This window comes from Sturnira hondurensis, unplaced genomic scaffold, assembly GCF_014824575.4.
Source record: "Sturnira hondurensis isolate 20B ecotype Veracruz unplaced genomic scaffold, ASM1482457v3 Scaffold0022908, whole genome shotgun sequence".
NCBI lineage: Eukaryota > Metazoa > Chordata > Mammalia > Chiroptera > Phyllostomidae > Sturnira > Sturnira hondurensis.
In genome coordinates, this window is record NW_028095539.1 from 3,655,632 (window position 1) to 3,673,718 (window position 18,087).

At 50.5% G+C, this 18,087-nt stretch overlaps 1 protein-coding gene across 7 annotated transcripts in view; it reads left to right on the forward strand.

Moving 5' to 3' along the window:
* Positions 1-18,087, forward strand: part of GARNL3 (GTPase activating Rap/RanGAP domain like 3) — a 117,947-nt gene that overhangs the window by 55,927 nt on the left and 43,933 nt on the right. For all 7 annotated transcript variants that reach the window (XM_037036524.1, XM_037036525.1, XM_037036526.1 and 4 more), the window contains 3 exons: positions 472-546; positions 11,751-11,850; positions 13,322-13,440. In XM_037036524.1, coding sequence (XP_036892419.1) covers positions 472-546; positions 11,751-11,850; positions 13,322-13,440 — 294 coding nt within the window. The remainder of the gene's footprint in view (positions 1-471; positions 547-11,750; positions 11,851-13,321; positions 13,441-18,087) is intronic.

The following is an 18,087-nucleotide window of genomic DNA, read 5'->3' on the forward strand; positions in this document are numbered from 1 at the left end:
TCAATGGAGTTTCCAAAAGACCTTTAGCTTCTAGACAGGGCCTCCCACTGTTGTTGGACGTGGTTCACATATAGGACGGGTACAGACAGGAGACATTGCAAATGGTGACCCAGCCACCTAACTGTGCACTCTCTTGNCTTCCGGTGTTGCCCTAAGTGAGCAGCACTTGCCCACATGCGGTGTGCCTTACGGTTCTCTTCCCAGAGAGCAACGCCTCGGCGTTTTCCAGGATTGCAGTGCGTTCCCATTCAGAACGGACGCTCTTGTTTTCCGCTCCCGGGGGTTAGGTGTTCTGCAGACCAGGGCCGACAGTGTGGGGAGGACTTGGTCAATGGAGTTTCCAAAAGACCTTTAGCTTCTAGACAGGGCCTCCCACTGTTGTTGGACGTGGTTCACATATAGGACGGGTACAGACAGGAGACATTGCAAATGGTGACCCAGCCACCTAACTGTGCACTCTCTTGTCCCCAGCTTATTTCCAGTGACGCTGATGGAGCCATCCAAAGGGCTGGACGATTCCGAGTGGAGAATGGCTCTTCCGATGAGGTAAGGGGCCCCCAGGCCCTGTATTGTCGCCAAGCACGTGGTTCTGAGATGTGGCGCTGAGGGGGGCGTGAGCCCTGCCACCGGAGAGGACCTCCCTAAATGGAGCCCCGGGGCAGGTAAACAGCATCCTCCAGAGCTCCGCTGGCAGCACACCTGGTGTTATCCACTGTGTGGAAGGTGCAACGAATAGGGTGGCACATGCCCTTTAAGAGATCTGTAATAAAACCAGGTGGACACCCAAGGTGAGACCAAATACCAGTTCACAGCCACGACACCCTTTGTGAAAGGCCCCCAGAATCCCAGGCTAGCCACCTCGTCACTGCCATATGAGCAGTCGGGGTCCAGGAGAGGCAAAAGATCACAGTGATTACAAAGTGCCATCGTACTCACAGAAGTCACCACAAAAGGAGGTCCCTCCCGGGCCCAAGCCCGCATTCTGGGCCCCCTGGTCTGCCTTGCCAGGCCACCGGGACTCGCCTTGCCTTTCTTTCTTCCTTAAAATTTCTACTCCCTGCTCTGTCCCTAGGGGTCTCCTCCCAGAACTGCAGAGTGCAGGGGAAGTCCCCCAGTATTTTTCTTCCTTGCTGCTTCTGGGAGAAGTCTCTCATCACGGCACATGGGCACACCCCCGTTTTGCAGTCAGACGAGCCGGGGTGTGAGTACCAACTCCCCCACCTCCTGGAGGTAGGACCCTGGGCAAGTAATCCAGCTGTTCTGAGCCTCAGTTTCTTCATCTGTACAATGGAAACTGTCTTGGGGTGATTGAGAGGATTCAGTGAGCCCAGCTCGAAAAGCTGCGAGCACTATGCCGGGCACATAGTACGCATTGAGTAAGTGATGGCTGTAATCATAGAACAATGGTGGTAGTTGCTACCGTAACTAGTGCCTTATAGCCAGGACTCCCCGCCTGACCGCCCCTTAATGAGATTTCTGGCGAAGGGCTATAGATTTTATTCAGAAGGCCACAGCATTCGGGAAGGTGTCGCCCGTCTTCGCCTTTGTCTGGACTTAGCATACCCGTTTACCCACACGTGTACCCAGATGCGTACCCACTGACCCAGACATGTGCCCATTTATCTAGACATGTACCCATTGACCCAGACGCATACCCCCGCCATTGTTCTGTGAGGCAGAGGGGGTGGATCCATCTTGGACTGGACCTCTGAGTAGGTGTCCACATACTTCCTGTGTGGAATGATGTCGACTGACCCATGTAGGAGGAGCTCCCAGGGAAGTTTGCTTCTGAAGCTTGAACTCAGTCCTCCCCAAACAGCCGGCCCCTGAGAAGAGCCCGTCTAATGGCCATAGGGTCAGGCAGAGCAGGGTCCCCGGAGCCAAGTCAGGAGCAGGGGCATCGAGGCCTCATTTGCTAGTGCTCAGAAGGCAGCAGCCTCTGTGCTGAGAGTCCACGCTGGGAACCTGAGTACCAGAGACCCCAGAGAAGCCAGAGGTCAGGAAATCCTTCTGCTGCCGATACCTCGCAGACCCTCGGCCGGCCCAAAATGAACACGCCACCCCAGGCTTTCCCACCCACGTTAGCTCAACTCAGCCCTGCCTGCCCCTGTTCTAGAGGGAAGCCACACCTCCCAGGGAAGACAAAATGGGGCCTTCACAGGAAGGTCCTAGCGTCACCACGCACTTTGACCATCAAACAGTCCTCACCCGGTGGTGTCACCTGGGGTCTGCCCTGTGAGAGGACGTGTTCTGGGACCCTGTCGGTGACCAAAAGTCACCTGTGGACTGTGGTGGTCAGGAGTGTGCTAGAGTCAGCCTGCCTGCTGACTTCAGCATCTCACCAGCAGCACGGCCGTGGGCGGGCCCAGAGCAGCTTTGGAACCGGTTGGGAGAGGGGTTGCTTTCACAGGTCCTGGTGGGCTGTTGTGTTCAAACACAGCCCGGCTCAGATGGCTTCTCCGGGAACCACGTGGTCAGGCTCACACACACTTTCAACCTTGTTTCTGCCGAGGACACCGAGCGTGAGTGCTCCACAGGAGCACGCTGGCTGGGCTTTCGATCGGTGGTCTTCAGTGAGAAGCTTCGGAAGGAATCCAAGGCTTGAGGAGAACAAACAGAGAGCCACTGTGCGCTGAGTTAGTGAAAGCCGGGTGTGTTTGAAGACTGTATAGCTGCTTAAAAATTTTCAGACACGCAAACAAACAAGTTGCAGAACAGATTCACTATTTGGTTATTTTTCCTTTGGTTGTTGAATTTCAAGAATTCTGCACACAGTATGAATACCAGACCCTTATCAGATGTATGATTTGCAGAAATTTCCTCTCGTTTTGTAGGTTATCTTTTCATTGGCTTCCCTGAGTCCTCTGAAATATCTTTTAATCTGATATCTGTGTTTTCCTGTCCTAGTGAAGAAACCATCGCCTAATCCAAGGTTGCTTGGTCCCGTTTTATAGTTACTATTGACATTATCTTAAAATGTTATATTTGCCTTTTATTTCTTTTTTTTAAAGATTTTATTTATTTATCTTTAGAGGGGAGGGAAGGAGAGGGGGAGAGAAGTATCAATGTATGGTTGCCTCTTGTGAGTCCCTGCTGGGAACTGGCCTGCAACCCAGGCATGTGCCCTGACTGGGAATCGAACTGCAATTGTGTAGTTCACAGGCCAGCGCTCAATCCACTGAGCTACGCCAGCCAGGGCTGCCTTTTATTTCTTAAACACTGTCAGTGTGATGCTTTTACCATGTGTGGCTGATTATTCCAGATGTGGCATTTGTAATGACCCTCTACCTGCCATCTGCCTTTTCTCCTGGCATGTGCTCATGGGGCACCACGTTTCTCTGCGTGCTCGGCGGCCTGACTGTGTGCTGTTCGTGCTTCGGGTAGATGGTGTCGGAACTGAGTTGAATTGGAGAATGCCCAGCCCGTGTCAGGGGATTGCCTGGTGGTGCGGCTGGGGGAAACGAATATCAGAATTGGCTTCAGAGTTGGAGGGAGGATTTGCATTCACTTTTCCCAGACACCTTTAAACTGAATTCCCAGCTTGAGACTTTTTAAATCACCCAAATGATGGAGAAAAGAGCTGCAGTCACATGGAGGCTGCCTACTGGTCAGAACCATTCCCCTCCCAGCCTGCTCAGCGCCTGCTTGCCCCCGGGGCAGCCTTCCTGCTGTCTTTGGGTAGGGTGGTCTCTTCTGGCTCTGCCTCCCCCTCAGTGTGTGGACCTTTGGGTCCCGGCCTGGGGTGGGGTGAGTGTCCTGTTAAACTGACCTACCTGAGTGGGTCCTGGGAATTTGATTCATTTTCACCTGTGTTGTCACTTAACTGTGAGGTGACATCATGAGGCAGTGGGGACAGTTTTGGAGGCAAACACACCTGGGCTTATGTGGGTTCAGGTCTCAGCTCTGCCACTCACCAGTTCACGACGACGTCAATGAGCTGCCACGTCCTCACGGGTAGAATGGGCACGAATTCCTGCTTTGTAGCAGCCGCCATTCCCCACCCTGGGCTTTGCACCTGCAGTTTGCGTTGGTACTGAAGTTGGCGTTTTGCACTGTCCACGCTGCATCGGGTCATAGTGTGTCCGTCATTGTTGGGTGTCAGGCATCTTTGACATCTTGATTCTGTCACCTGTTCTATTAGCTGACCCCCCCAAGACGCTTTAGATTACCTGTGCTTCTCCTGCCACCTGTGCACTCGTTCTGACTGTTCATTACAGTGAGTGCGACCCTGGGGCTCACCAGAGACCTCCCTTACAGCTCACTCTACGTGTCAGTTAGCATGTGGCGGAGCAGGGGCACGGCCTTTCAGCTCTCTACAGATCTGCCTTCCTCAGCGAGGGGCGGGGTCTCCGCAGATGGTGGGACTATGTAAATGAGCACAGTCTTTGGGGAGGACAGTTAGCACCTGGAAGCCACCTCCATTTCCATCAGTAGAGAGATGATTATGTAAATGATGATACATTTATACAATGGAATGCTTAGTTAGCAGCTGGTAGAACTCGAGGTGGAGAGAGATGTGATAACCACAGATAAGTGTTTAGGATACAGTGTTAGGCAGAAAAGCAAGTTCCAGATCGATTTGTAGGATGTCATCCCACTTCCATAAAAACAACAAAAGAACGCCCTGGCTAGCGTAGCTCAGTGGATTGAGCGCGGGCCTGTGAACCAGAGGATCACGGTTCGATTCCCAGTCGGGGCACATGCCTGGGTTGCAGGCCGGTTCCTTGCAGGCCAACTCCCAGCAGGGGGCGCATGAAAGGCAACCATACATTGATGTTTCTCTCCCTCTCCTTCCCCTCTAAAGATAAATAAATAAAATCTTTAAAACAACAACAACAACAACAACAACAAAAGAACTAAACACGTCTGACAGTGTGTAAGGGAGTTCCCAAAAGGACACCTCGGCATTTAACAGCGATTTCTGGGGCGGAATGAAGTGGGGGGTCAGGGAAAGCGGCAGGGCCTTTCCGTCCTTCCCTCATTTTATACGTCTACACGTAACCAACGTGCTGAATGTGGACGTGAACCGGGATAGTTGTTGAAAAGAGCAAGGTCACTCTGTGTGCTGACACAGCAACATTCGTGCGATATTTTCTTCAGTGAAGAAACAGATTTCACTGTAGTATCTGGACTTGCCTCAGTTATGGAAACCAGTCATATTCGTGTATGCTCACTTGAATGTGTGTGCGTCTGTGTGTGTGTTTGTGTAAAAGCAAGCATGTCTGCGTGAGTGCATGAAGAGACGGAGGACTCTCCAGACCACCCGGCACCGTGGCTGGTGCCGGGAGAGTGAGTGTTAGGGCATGGAGCATGGGGGCGGAACGGGTTTCAGGTTTTGTCTCATTTCACTTTGTCAAGCAGTTTATATTTATACCTACCATTTAAAAGATTTTAGTTTTTTGTGTTGTTTTTTTAAACTTGTCTTCTTGCCCTGGCCGGTATGGCTCAGTGGTCTGAGTGCCGGCCTGCAAACCAAAGGGTTGCCAGTTCGATTCCCAGCCAGGGCACATGCCTGGGCTGCAGGCCAGGTCCCCAGTAGGGGGCACGCAAAAGGCAACCACACGGTAATGTTTCTCTCCTCTCTTTCTCCCTCCCCTCCTCTCTCTCTAAAAATAAAATAAATAAAATGTTTAAGAAAAAAAAGAAAATCTGTCTTTTTTACTGCCAGTATTCTCTCAGCAATTTAACCTGGAAACTGAAGCCAGTTTAAGCGCGTCCGCTCATTAATCAAACTCACACAAACGGACACTCCAGAGCTCATAGGCATCACATAAAACCGTGGACCTGCTCTGTAGTTCAAGTGCTGTGTGGCTTCCCTGCTTAAAGTCAAGTGTCAGAGGACATTCAGATTAAAGGATGGTGTAATATGTGGATTTTGACCAAGTTCAAAGTACCTTGGCCAGATTCAGCCTTCTTCCATCACACCCATGAGTATCAGTGGGGCAAAAAAAAAAGACAATAAAGACAACTAAGGGCTTTCATGGGCCTTGGGGTCCGATGCAGACGTGCTCCTGAGTTTCCAAGTCGCAGGGCTCCTTGGGCGCGTCCAGGGACGTCTGCAGCACAGGACATTCAGGTTCCTCACCCTCTGTGATGCCTTTGAGCAAATGATTGTCTAGAAAGGTATAAAGTGAGTGTGGGTATTTGTGGTGTTAATCCTCAGCTGTCTGGAAGATGTGCTCTTTGGACTATTTCTCCCTCATTTTCTGGTTGGTGTCAAACAGTTAACGTGTCCCTGTGCTACTGTCACCGGAGAGAGCTACAGACAAGCCTCCCGTGTCTCTGAAATCCCCCGTGAAACAGGACACACCCAAAGGGGACTTACTGAAAAGTTGCAACCACAGGTGCTGCCGCACCCACTCGGGAACTGCTGAGACACAGGGCGAAATGCTGAGAGTCGGTGGGGGGCGCGGGACAGCTCGCTTCTATTGGTGGTAGTGCCAGCTGGCGCGTCCCCTTCGGAAGACCGTCGGCAGTATCTGCAATCGGAGCATCTGTGGCCCGTGACCCAGGGTTACACCCGACAGAAATGAGAGCCGTGGCCCCCAACAGACAGACCTGAGAATGTTTGGAGTGGCTTCTTTTGTCGTGACCACAAACTGTAAGAACCCATTCGTCCACCAGCTGCAGAGTCAGCCTGTAACGTGCAGTGTCCACACCATGACTGCAACATGGCCATGGGGAGGACCAGTAACGTGGGTGAGGGCCGAAGATGTGACATTGAAGGACAAGAAGCCCGGCTCCATGAACGCACACGGATGACTTGATTCCGTGCCATGCGAGAGTGGGTAAAGCAGACAAGTCCCTGGTACAGGAGTCGGCGCGGCGGGTGGCACCTGTAGGATCGTCGTCGGGTATTGATAGGACAATGAATGGAGGCGTCTTCTGGGGTGCCAGGTGCTGGTGATTCACACACATTTTTTAATTATGTAGCTGTTTAGGGGGAACAGAGCTTAGCCACCCCAAAACATGCCCTTCTGGGGGCATTGATTGTTTTCAGCTGGCTATTTTTAAGAAAATGAAAGACTCAAGAAGAGCTTTTTACTCCCCTCATACCTGCCTGGAGGAATTCAGTTAGAAAAGCCTGCTCCTGGGAGGGGCAGGCAGGGAAGGGCCTGGCCAGTGGGTCTGCTAGCTTGCCTTCTGTGTCCTGTCGTTTCTGGGGGGCCCGTGGGGGTCGTTCTCTCAATGGCACTCTCTCATCTGCCTGTGGTCACCTCCCTTCCTGTGAGTCCAAGTCACTACCTTCTCTGTCTCCTTAGCTCCAGACAGCGAGTCCGTCCTGGCTGGTGCTTGGTTGGAGCATCATCAGTGAACCTCAGGTCATAGGTTTGATTCCTGGTCAGGGTGCATGCGTGTCTGGGTTGAGGGTCCAGTCCCTGGTGGGGGCGTGTATGAGATCAATGTATCTCTTTCACATCGATGTTTCTCTCCCTCCCTCCCCCACTCACTGAAATCAATAGGCACATCCTTGGGCGAGGACAGAAAAACGGCATATAAGCCTCAGCTGCCCACTTGCCCTCAGGTCCCCTAGTCTTACAGAACCTCCGTGGGTACATATGTGATGCATTTGACTAGTTCCTCCTGTTCATCCATCGCTTGCTAATTTAATTATTAGACCAGCCAGAAGAACTCAGAGGGTGGAAGGAAAATTCTTCTTCTTCCTCTAGAACATACCCTTCAGGTCGGTGCCCTTGACTGCCCAATTCTACTGCAGCCGTCAGGAGTTGGAAGTCATTTTTAGAAGCATTCCTCTGGGGTCCTAGGAAGAGGGAGGGTCTTTTTCTCTTTCTTTCTTTCTTTCTTTCTTTCTTTTTTTTTTGCTTAGTTTCCATTTCTGTTGTTGGTTCCTGTGTATATTCTTGTCTTAGCACCTCGTCATGTGCTTTTAACAAGGGCCAGGAAGTACCTTGCTCTGTGAGACTCACAGCTTTTTTGGTGTTGGGCTTTTTCCCGATTTAGTAAGTATTCAGTAAAGGTAAAAGTTAAACAGGCACCTTTTTGATCATTAAAAAAAGAACCCCTGGTTGGGCGGACGTACAGGCCACTGGCCAGAGTGCCATCGGTCACTCGGAGCTGCTGCCTCGTTCTGCTTCTCAGCTGGCAGTTCACACCTCTGTGTGTGTGTGTGTCGGGGGGGGGGGGGGGGGGGGGGGNGGGGGGGGGGGGGGGGCGACTGCAGAAAGTCTAGAATCGGGGTCATTTCTATGCCCTTGAACCCCCTTGGCAGTCTGTGAAGCCTGTAGACTTCTTAGAATCATGTTTTCAAATACACGAGACAAAAATACCTGGGATCACAGAGGAAATCGGATGTATTGAAATAGTTACCAAAGAGAAGGGAAGGAGTCAGTCACAAAATGTGTGCGTGTCCCGTGGACATGGACAGCGGTGTGGGGACCGACCGTGGGAGTGGGGGAGGGCTGGGCAGAGGAGGGCAAGGGGGAAGGAAGAGGGACAACTGTATGGAATGACAATAATAATTTTTAACATCTTAAAAATGGAAGTTATCAAAATGATTTTTAAAACCCAATATATGATACTGTAATATGCACACTTTTTAAATTAATGCATGAAATAATAAAACTAGCAGCAAGTTTCATAGCCCTTATAATTTTGAACAGTGAAGAGTGTAAACCGTACTTTAAGATAATCTGCTGTCGCTATCATGAGTTCTGAAAACATTTGTGACTTTTTATGACGTGGTCATCATAGCTTTATTCTATTATAGGTTTTTGCATATGTTCATAATTGAATGAAATACTAAATCTTATTAGAAGTTGGGGGGAAATAGATTTTTTAAAATAATTTTGTTTATTTATTTTTTAGATTTTATTTATTTATCTTTAGAAGGAAAGGGAAGGAGAGAGGGAGAGAAATATCAATGTATGGTTGCTTCTTGTGTGTCCCCTGCTGGGAATTGACCCCTGCAGGGAACTGGCCTGCAACCCAGGCATGTGCCCTGACTGGGAATCGAACCATGATCCTTTGGTTCACAGGCCTATGCTCAATCCACTGAGCTATACCAGCCAGGGCTAAAGATTTTTTTTTTGTGGCCCCATCCAAGTTTATGTCCTCCCTGGATTTACCGGAGCCCCGGTACAGAGCAGTGATTCTCAGAGCTCAGTGTACATCAGAACCACCTGGGTGCTAGTTAGACGTGCAGGTCCTAGGGCCCTGCCCGCAAAAAGCCTGAGGCAGTCTAGAGCGGTCCCAGGGCGCACGCTTATGCAACTGTAGAAGCCCTGAGCTGAGCCGGGGGCCGCTGCTGCCTCAGACAAGGCTCTCTGTGCCGGGCCAGTGCCGGAGGCTTGAAAGGCTTGAGTGTGCTGGTGGTTCAAGAGTCCCCTCTCCAGGTTCTGCCGGTGCTTCTGCAGATCTAGGGCCTTGGGACTGTGGTCCCAACCACTGTGGGTCCTCTCCGCTGTGTCTGGCCAGCTGGTGCCTGTGGCTTGGTGGAGGCTCCCGGGGTCACTCGTCACTGCATGGTGGGAAGAACTGGGGCCAGGAGAGCTGCCGTGGTTCATGGTCGTAAATGAATGGCTATTGATAATGAATCATCTAGAAAGTCTACAGGGAGCAAAATCCAACTGCCCGCCCTTCCTGAGTCACACCAAGAGGTCAGAGCTAAGAGGCAACATCTCGAACAGATGATATAGCGTTAGCGCCACCAGTAAGGAACAGGTGGATGTCTGGAGAAGCCGAGAAGGACCGGTCACCTTTGTAGTATCTGCCTGGGTGTGCGAAGCCTGAGTCTAGTCATGGGGGCAAACCCCAAATGAGCAATGCTTTATAAGAAAAAGGGGGTGGTCAGTGTGCTACATTCTTCACAAATGTCAGCGTAATAAGACACAGGAAGTCAGCGGGGATGTTCCAGATTCAGGGAATCTGAAGAGACATGGCATGGAACGAGCCTGTACAGAAGGGGGGGAAGCTTTAAACAACACAGCTGAGTCGGCCGACAAAATGGGAATGGGGACAGCAGATTAAAGCCTGTGTCAGGGTCGAATGTACAGCCGTTGGTAAAGCCGTATGGCGGTTGTGCAAGAAGATATCTCTGTTCCTGCGAAATACACACTGGAGCCTTTGGGAGTAAAGGGCTGTTATTCATGCACCGTCGTCTTAAATGATGGAGGAAAACCTCAGTGTGTGCATGCACGCACATGTTTATGGGCATGTGTGTGTGTGTGTGCATGTGGGGGGGGGCGGTGAGCACATGAAGCAGTGGGATAAGGTGCTACCAGGAGGCGGAGCTGGGGAAGGGCTCTCGGAGGCTCCCGCTATCTTCCTGCTATTGCGGCTTCTGTGTGCGAGTACACCTATCAAGCGCCAATGGCTGGAAATGCAAGGAAGCCAGTAAAAGCACATTCATATTAAGAAACTTTAACCCATATTTTCACTCCCTGATAGATTAAAAAGAAGGAACATTAAAAAGGACACAGAAGATGATGTAAGGGCTAAGATGAAAAAAGTAAATAAATAAACCTATGAAATTGGGACTGATTTCCATTTCAGCTCCACTACTTACTACCTCCGCAACCAGAGACAACAGACACAAACTCACTAAGCCTCACTCTTCATCCGAAAGTCAGGGGTGACCTTGAATCTCTCAGGTCGTGTGGGTGGAGATACGGTGGAGCTAATGCTCCGGCCTGGTGCTTGGCACATAGAGCCCACTCACTGTGTGTCCGTATTTCCAGAGCCATGAGAAAGACAGAAAGCATCCCCGTTCACTTTATAAAGAAATATAAGCCCGAGAGCATGACAGAGATCCATTCATAAAAGAAACCTACGGCTCTGTCCCACTGGCGAACGTGGCACATCGTCCGTGTGCTCCATCCGGCACCGTCAGAGGAAGCCCGAGTACCGTGACCTCGTGGGCTGCCCTCCAGATGTCTGAGAAACACTCAGCAACAAGAGAGCTCGTGGGGAAATCACTACATGACTGAGATCCCCCACTTTACATATTCTCTCGATAGTTGCCCCCAGAAACCTTTCAGTAAAATTTGACATTTATTCCTAAGACTAGCCTCTTTGTAACCTTGGACTTGAAGGAAACTTCTTCAACATGATAAAGAAACTGACCACAAACATCTAGGAAATCACTAGAGGCTCGTCTGAATCAGAAAGCTCTGTTCCAGACACCTGTCTCCCACGCGTGGCGCCATGCAGGTGTCAGTGGAGTTTTAAACTGGATATGCACTGTGGTTCCACTGGGCAAAGTTACACGTGGCCGCACGTGTAGGAGAGACGGAGGAGCCAGGCCGAACCGTGAGCAGTGGCTACCTTTGGGCAGAGGATTCAGACTGTCCGTTATGACGATCTGTATTTGTCACGTTAATTGAGTTGCGTTACGGTAAATTGTTAAAATTCTACAAGAATATGAACTTGACTAAGAGGCTGCTGAGATGTATTCCAGGTGACATGTGCCTTACAGATGACAGGGGCGTGTCTCTAGGGGGCGCCAGCTCCCAGATAGAATTGTGGAATCTTCTGCCCAGAGAGGAGAGAGGCTTGAAACTCTAGCTGGAAGTAGCTGAACTCCCTGCGTCGCTCGGTCCCGTTTCCATGCCCCAGGATGCCCTGTGATGTGGGCTTAGACGGGTGTCTGTTCGAGTGGCGACACGTGGCCACGGCCCTCTTTGCCTGCTTCTAACAATGACTTTTCTGGTTCTCTGGCCTCGGGTTCATTGTCAGCTTCTTCTTTACTTTCTGAATAAGCCTCTTAGTTGCACAACTTTGTTCCGTTACAGAATGCAAGCACTCTGCCAGGCACTTGGAGAAGAACAGATGTGCACTTGGAGAACCCAGAGTACCACACCAGATGGTACTTCAAGTATTTTTTAGGACAAGGTAATTACACCATCGTGGTGGTTGGGGAGGAAGGCCATTCGAAGTGAAAGTCAGTGTTGGTGCCATTTCTGGTGCCCTGGATGTGAGACTACCTGGTGTGGGCGCACGGACGGCAGGGCATTTCACCGCAAGGTCGGCAGTGAGCTTTGTAGGTTTGAAGCTTCAGCCGAGTTTCAGCTCTAGGAGTTTTTTTCTCTCTCCCTCCTTTTTGAGGGGGGGAGGGGCAGTCATTTTTGTCTCTGGGGAGTTCAAGGGTATTAGATGATCTGAATAAGTGATTTGAGACATAAGAAGAATTTGCAGGGTGGAAACCAACTTTAGACTTAGTGAGGCAAGTGCCTCATCTACAGGGGGTTTTGAAGACTTAATCCAAGGCAGTGAGGGAAAGAAATAGTTCTGTGGGCTCCGGGGCCCACACAGAACTGGCAGAGGCAGCCAGGACCCCCTGCCCTTGCGGAGACCATGGGAAGGATCTGAACCCTGGCTCCGAAGGTGTTAACCACAGGACCTCACGCTCCTTCCCCTCTGCTCCACTGAGACTGGGTCTCCTTGTCTGCAGAGCGGAGCTGTTGCTGGCACACAGCTGGTGGGTTTGGGCAGATGTTTCAGTGAGATACACAGGGAAACAGTAAGCCTGACGCCTGGTGCCTGGCAGGAGCTCAGCCATGAACAACAATGTACGTTCAAAGTGAAGGGTCCACGTGAACATAGACAGAAGGGCAGAAATGCAGGGGGCGGGAGGGATTCATGACAGAAAAAGTGGAAGGACAATCACTAACTACTGCAGGATTGGAAATGAGTTAGACATGTTTCCTATCAGACTAATACATCCGTTTGTAGAAGGTGTGATGCTTGAGCTATAAAATGAGAGTGATCAGACCCAAACGGTATCTTTTAAAGAAAAACCTGATACTGTACTAAGCTAAGTGGGAAGTTGTCAGCTTCCCAAATGTCTGGAAAACACAGTTATGCCTAGCGGGGGATGGGGCTGTCAGATGCCTTCAGCTTCCTCATCTGGTTCAAACAGTAAGGGGTACAATTAGAAATCCAGAGAGGGGGCAGGCTCCTGGCTTGGGGGGTTCAGAGGCTCTGTGATGTCATCAAAGCCAGGCCTCCTCAGGGTCGCAAGATGGTTGCAGCAATTCCAGGCATCACTCCTACACACCACCAGCCAGAGCTCAGAGGAGGCCATCTTCAACAGTGAGGAAGCCTTTCCAGAACCCCCTTGACACATGTCTGCTCCTGTCTCATTGGCCAGAATTGGGCTACACATTCATTCCTGAACCAGTCACCAGCCAGGGGAATGGGAGTGTGTGAATGGTGGAGTGATCGGGTTCCGTTTCACACTGGGTCTGGGGTTACTGGGCCCTGACCGAGTGCGAAGGGCCGGGCACCACCTGAAGGGTCCACGCCACCAGGGGCCGGGAGGACCACGTGCGTTTTCACTGTTCTAAACCTGCTTCTTCCCCAGTCCATCAGAACTACATTGGAAACGATGCAGAGAAGAGCCCCTTCTTCTTGTCCGTGACCCTTTCGGACCAAAACAATCAGCGCGTCCCTCAGTACCGTGCAATTCTTTGGAGAAAAACCGTGAGTAACTGGCTCGCCCCTGGAGTTTCGTCACCACGTGACCTGGGTGCGGTGTCGCCTCTGTTTACACCAGCGTCCACGTAATGTGGCGAAAAGGTTCTTCTTTTTCCGAGCAGGTCTGAGGTAACCGCCTGATGTAACGGAGAGTTAGGTCTCACTCGTGAATTTCTTATGTCCTGCAGGAAACTTCCGGCACTAGCCCTCTCTCCCGGCCCCCGCAGTCGGGCCCGTCTTGCCGTCCACGTAGCTGTTCTTAAAGCAGTTTTTTAAAAGACGATGTTGGAGAACTGAGTGTCAGTTTCTCCGAAGCGCATCCATGACAGTCTCACCTCATTGTGCACCTCGGGGAGGCAGTCGCGCCTCCATCCAAAGCCACCACCTCTGCACCAGGGGCTGCTTTCTCTGCCCCCCTTATTAATGTTTGCTAGTTACAATGTTCCGATCTCTTCTGGCTTAAACATCCTCTTTGGCCTACTCTGTCTCTTTCGGACAAATAATCCATCTTTTGGAGTTCTTTCCCCTCACCGCTCCTCTCGAAGTAGGTATTCGGGCGACTGGAAGAGGGCCTGCGAGAGAGGGCCCCTGGTGGCAGGAGCAGAGGACCTGGGTCCACACGGGGCCTCTGGGCTCCTTCTGGCTCCCACTGTGGAGTGGCCTTGGTCTCTGAACTAGCAACCACGGAGAAGCGACTTGTCCCCTCTGGCTTTCTGGGAAACCTGTAGTCCCTGCCATTTGCCCCTGGTTGTGAACTCACTGGGCACTGCGAACTCTCTGGCCTGATCCCAGGTCTCTGGCTCTAGACACCGTCTTAGGCTCCTGTGTCTAATCTTGCCGACCGTCCCTGCTTGGAGCTACCGGGTTACTGCCCCTCCCCATGTTCAGACAGGTTGTGCCTGGCCTTCGGACCCCTGCAGGAGGCCGTGCTGGGGAGGGAGCCCCTCGTCCAGACGTCCTTGTGTGTCCCCGGACCTTACTGTGATATGTTTGCCGCGTCCTCTCTACCCCTTCAAGGCCTGCCCTCGGAATGGGGGAGGCATGCACCCTGCGTCCAACCCTTAGCTTTCCTATCTCCCCTCTTCCTTCCTTCCCCCAAGGTGGGAAGGGGGAGGTTTCACGCTTCCTCGGTGTTTCAGGAACACATCTTGTCAATGTCACTTCTTCTTCCCTCAGGAGTAACAGTCACACCACCTCCTCACCCAGACGTTGCCAGGTGCTGGGGGAGAAAGAATGGAGCAAATGCAGGGGGCATTTTTGCTCTTTTCTCAGTTTCCAAGGGCATTGTCTCTATTGCGCCATGAGCTATAGCAAGCGCACTGAAGGAAACCAAGTCACAAGATGACAAGGGAGACCTGCTGAAGAGGAGACAGTGCAGGGGACGCCTTCTGAGGAGGCAACATTTAGAGAGACCTGCAGGATGAAGGGGAACCTGCCCCTTAGAAAATGGGGCAGGGCTGGGGGACAGAAGGAACCACTGACATAAGACAAACGAGGTGAGCTGGAATTGGAGAAGTCAGGAGGTGTCAGGGATGTAGACCCCTGGACCACCGTGAGGGCCACAGCCCAGGATGGGCACAGTGTTTGTCCCCCTCACTGAGAACTGCCAGTGCCTTCATCCAGAGCTCCCACCTGGGCCCGGTCGTGTGCTAGTGACAGGTAGTGCGGCAGGGCAGAGAGGCGCGGAGAAATCAGAGCAGAGCGTTGGCACGGGGGTCAGTGTTTAAGCCCCTTTCGGCCCAGCCCTCGAGCTGGAGGCCGTGGAAAACCAAAGAAGTAGATGACTCACCACCCCCACCCACGCGAGCTCACATTCTGTTACGGAAACAGAGAAATTGTCAGAGTCGGGAACCCTGCTCGAAGCAGTCTGGATTATCTCAGCCGTGTTTCTTCTAAACACAGAGACGAGGGTTTTTTCCTTTTGATGATTCAGACTTACAGAAACGCCATCACGGCACTGTAGCAGGTGAAGAAGAAGAGGACCAAAATCTAGCACCTGTTCACACACACTCACACAGGGGCTGTGTGCTGGGCCAGTGGCTGCGGTACACGTGTGTCCTCACTGTGCTTTGTGTTGTCCGATGTGGACATGGACTTGCCTCTGTCTCTGCATTTGTTGGTTCCACTGGAAAACATCGGACTGCGAAGCATCTCTACCTGCGCGACGCTGGACAGCTGCGACAGCGAGAAGACGGGGAGGGAGGGCTGGTTGGCTCTCTGCTAGCCGGGGACATTAGGTTGGGGGGGCTGTAGATTGCATTACAGAGATTTAAAATATTTAAAAATGTTTTCCAAATATAAAGGGATATTATGATAGAAATATGCATTTTCAAATTCCATATAACCCACTCATTGAAATCTGAGTTGTTTCTGTGGCCTTGCTTTTGTTCCTTTAAGCGTATATTTATTGATTAAGCTATTAGAGTTGTCCCATTTTTTCTTCCCTTTCTCCCCCTCCACCCCGTACCCTCCTTCCCTCCTTCCCTCCAGCATTCCCTGCCCTTAGTTCATGTCCATGGGTCCTACATATAAGCTCTTTGCTTTCTCCATTCCCTATGCCATTCTTAACTTCCCCGTCTGTTTTGTACCTACCGTTTATACTTTTAACCCCCATTCTTTTTTATCCCCCATTTAGCCCTCCCCCTCCCCACTGATAACCCTTGATGTGAGCTCCATTTCTGTGATTCTGTTCCTGTTCTAGTTTAATTGGTTTGTTTTTGTTTTTTTTAGGTTCAGTTGTTGATAGTTCTGAGTTGTCATTTTACTTTTCAAAGTTTTGATCTTCTTTTTCTTAGATAAGTCCCTTTAACATTTCTTATAATAAGGGCTTGGTGATGATGAACTCCTTTAACTTGACCTTATCTGAAAAGCACTTTATCTGCCCTTCCATTCTAAACGAAAGCTTTGCTGGTGAGAGCAATCTTGGATGTAGGTCCTTGTCTTTCATGACTTGGAATACTTCTTTCCAGACCCTTCCTGCCTACAAGGTTTCTTTTGAGAAATCAGCTGATAGTCTTGTGGGAACTCCTTTGTAGATTACTGTCTCCTTTTCTCTTGCTGCTTTGAAGATTCTCTTCTTATCTTTAATCTTGGGAAATGTAATTATGATGTGCCTTGGTGTGTACTTCCTTGGGACTCTCTGAGCTTCCTGGACTTGTATGTCTATTTCCTTCACCAGCTTCGGGAAGTTTTCTTTCATTATTTTTTCAAATAAGTTTTCAACTTCTTGCTCTTCCTCTTCTCCTTCTGGCACCCCTATGATTCGGATGTTTGAACATTTAAAGTTGTCCTAGAGGTTCCTAAGCCTCTTCTCATTTTTTGGAATTCTTTTCTCTTCATTCTGTTCTGGTTGAATGATTATTTCTTCCTCCTGGTTCAAATTATTGATTTGAGTCCCAGTTTCCTTCCCTTCACTCTTGGTTCCCTGTACATTTGCCTTTATTTTACTTTGCATAGCCTTTACTTCTCCCACTATTTTGCAACCATACTGAACTATTTCTGTGAGCCTCCTGATTACAAGTGTTTTGAACTCTGCATCTGATAGATTGGCTATCTCCTTGTTGCTTAGTTCTTTTTCTGGAGTTTTTATCTGTTCTTTCATTTGGGCCATATTTCTCTGTCTTGGCACACCTGTTATGTAGTAAAGAGCAGAGCTGTGGGTATTCACCAGGACGAGGCAACCCTCTTGCTGCATTGTGGCTCTGTATGTGGGCGAGGGGCCTGAGAGGGAACAGTGCCATCTGCTCAGCTCCCACCCTGCTTTCAGTCACTTCCCCCACTACCCACAAGTGACTTGCACTCTTCTGGTGCTGATTCCCAGGTGGGTGGGATTGTGTACGTGGGCCCCTCCAACAGACTCTCCTGTGAGAATGGGCGTTTCTGCCACCACCGCAGCCCCCACAGGTTTTTAAGCCAGAGGTTTTGAAGCTTTCTTTTCTGCCACTGGAACCCTAGGTTGTACGGTCTGTCTGGCTCCCCAGTTGTCCCTGTCTATCTGCACATGAATGTGGGACCACCCAGCCCACCAGCCCTCACCTCAGCACGCGTCTCTCCGCCCCAGCTGCCCGTCCCCGCCCCTCCTACCAGTCTACATGAGTGATTCTTCTTTAACTCCTTGGTTGTTGGACTTCCGTACAGTTTGGTTTTCTGGCTGTTCTGATTATTTTTTGTTTTTAAATTGGTTTGTTATCCTTCTTTTGGGTGTGTGAGGAAGCAAAGTGTACCTACCCACGCCTCCATCTTGGCCAGAAGCCTATGGTCTTGCTTTTTTACCGGCCCCAGCCGACCCCATAGTGTGGCTGCCTGTGTCCGATGCCCTCCATCTAGAAGAGGGTCTTAAACCTGACCTCTTGCTCCACCCATACCTTGTCTACCTTTTCTTCCCAACATACATTGCAAACGTAGCTTTACAGAAAAGCCAGGGGCATATTGAGGGTGAGTATATGGAGCAGAGAGAGAAGATCCAGCCACTGCCTAGTGGATGGTGACATCTTCAGGAACTGCCTTCAGGGCAGTGAAGCCCAGGGCTCATGGAATTGACTGTTTATATTTTTCTTCTATTCAAGCTATGTGGATTCTTCGTTCATTCCCTTTCATTTGACCAGTATTCACTGAGTACTTTCTATGAGCTAGTCACAGCGAGTATTCATTTAG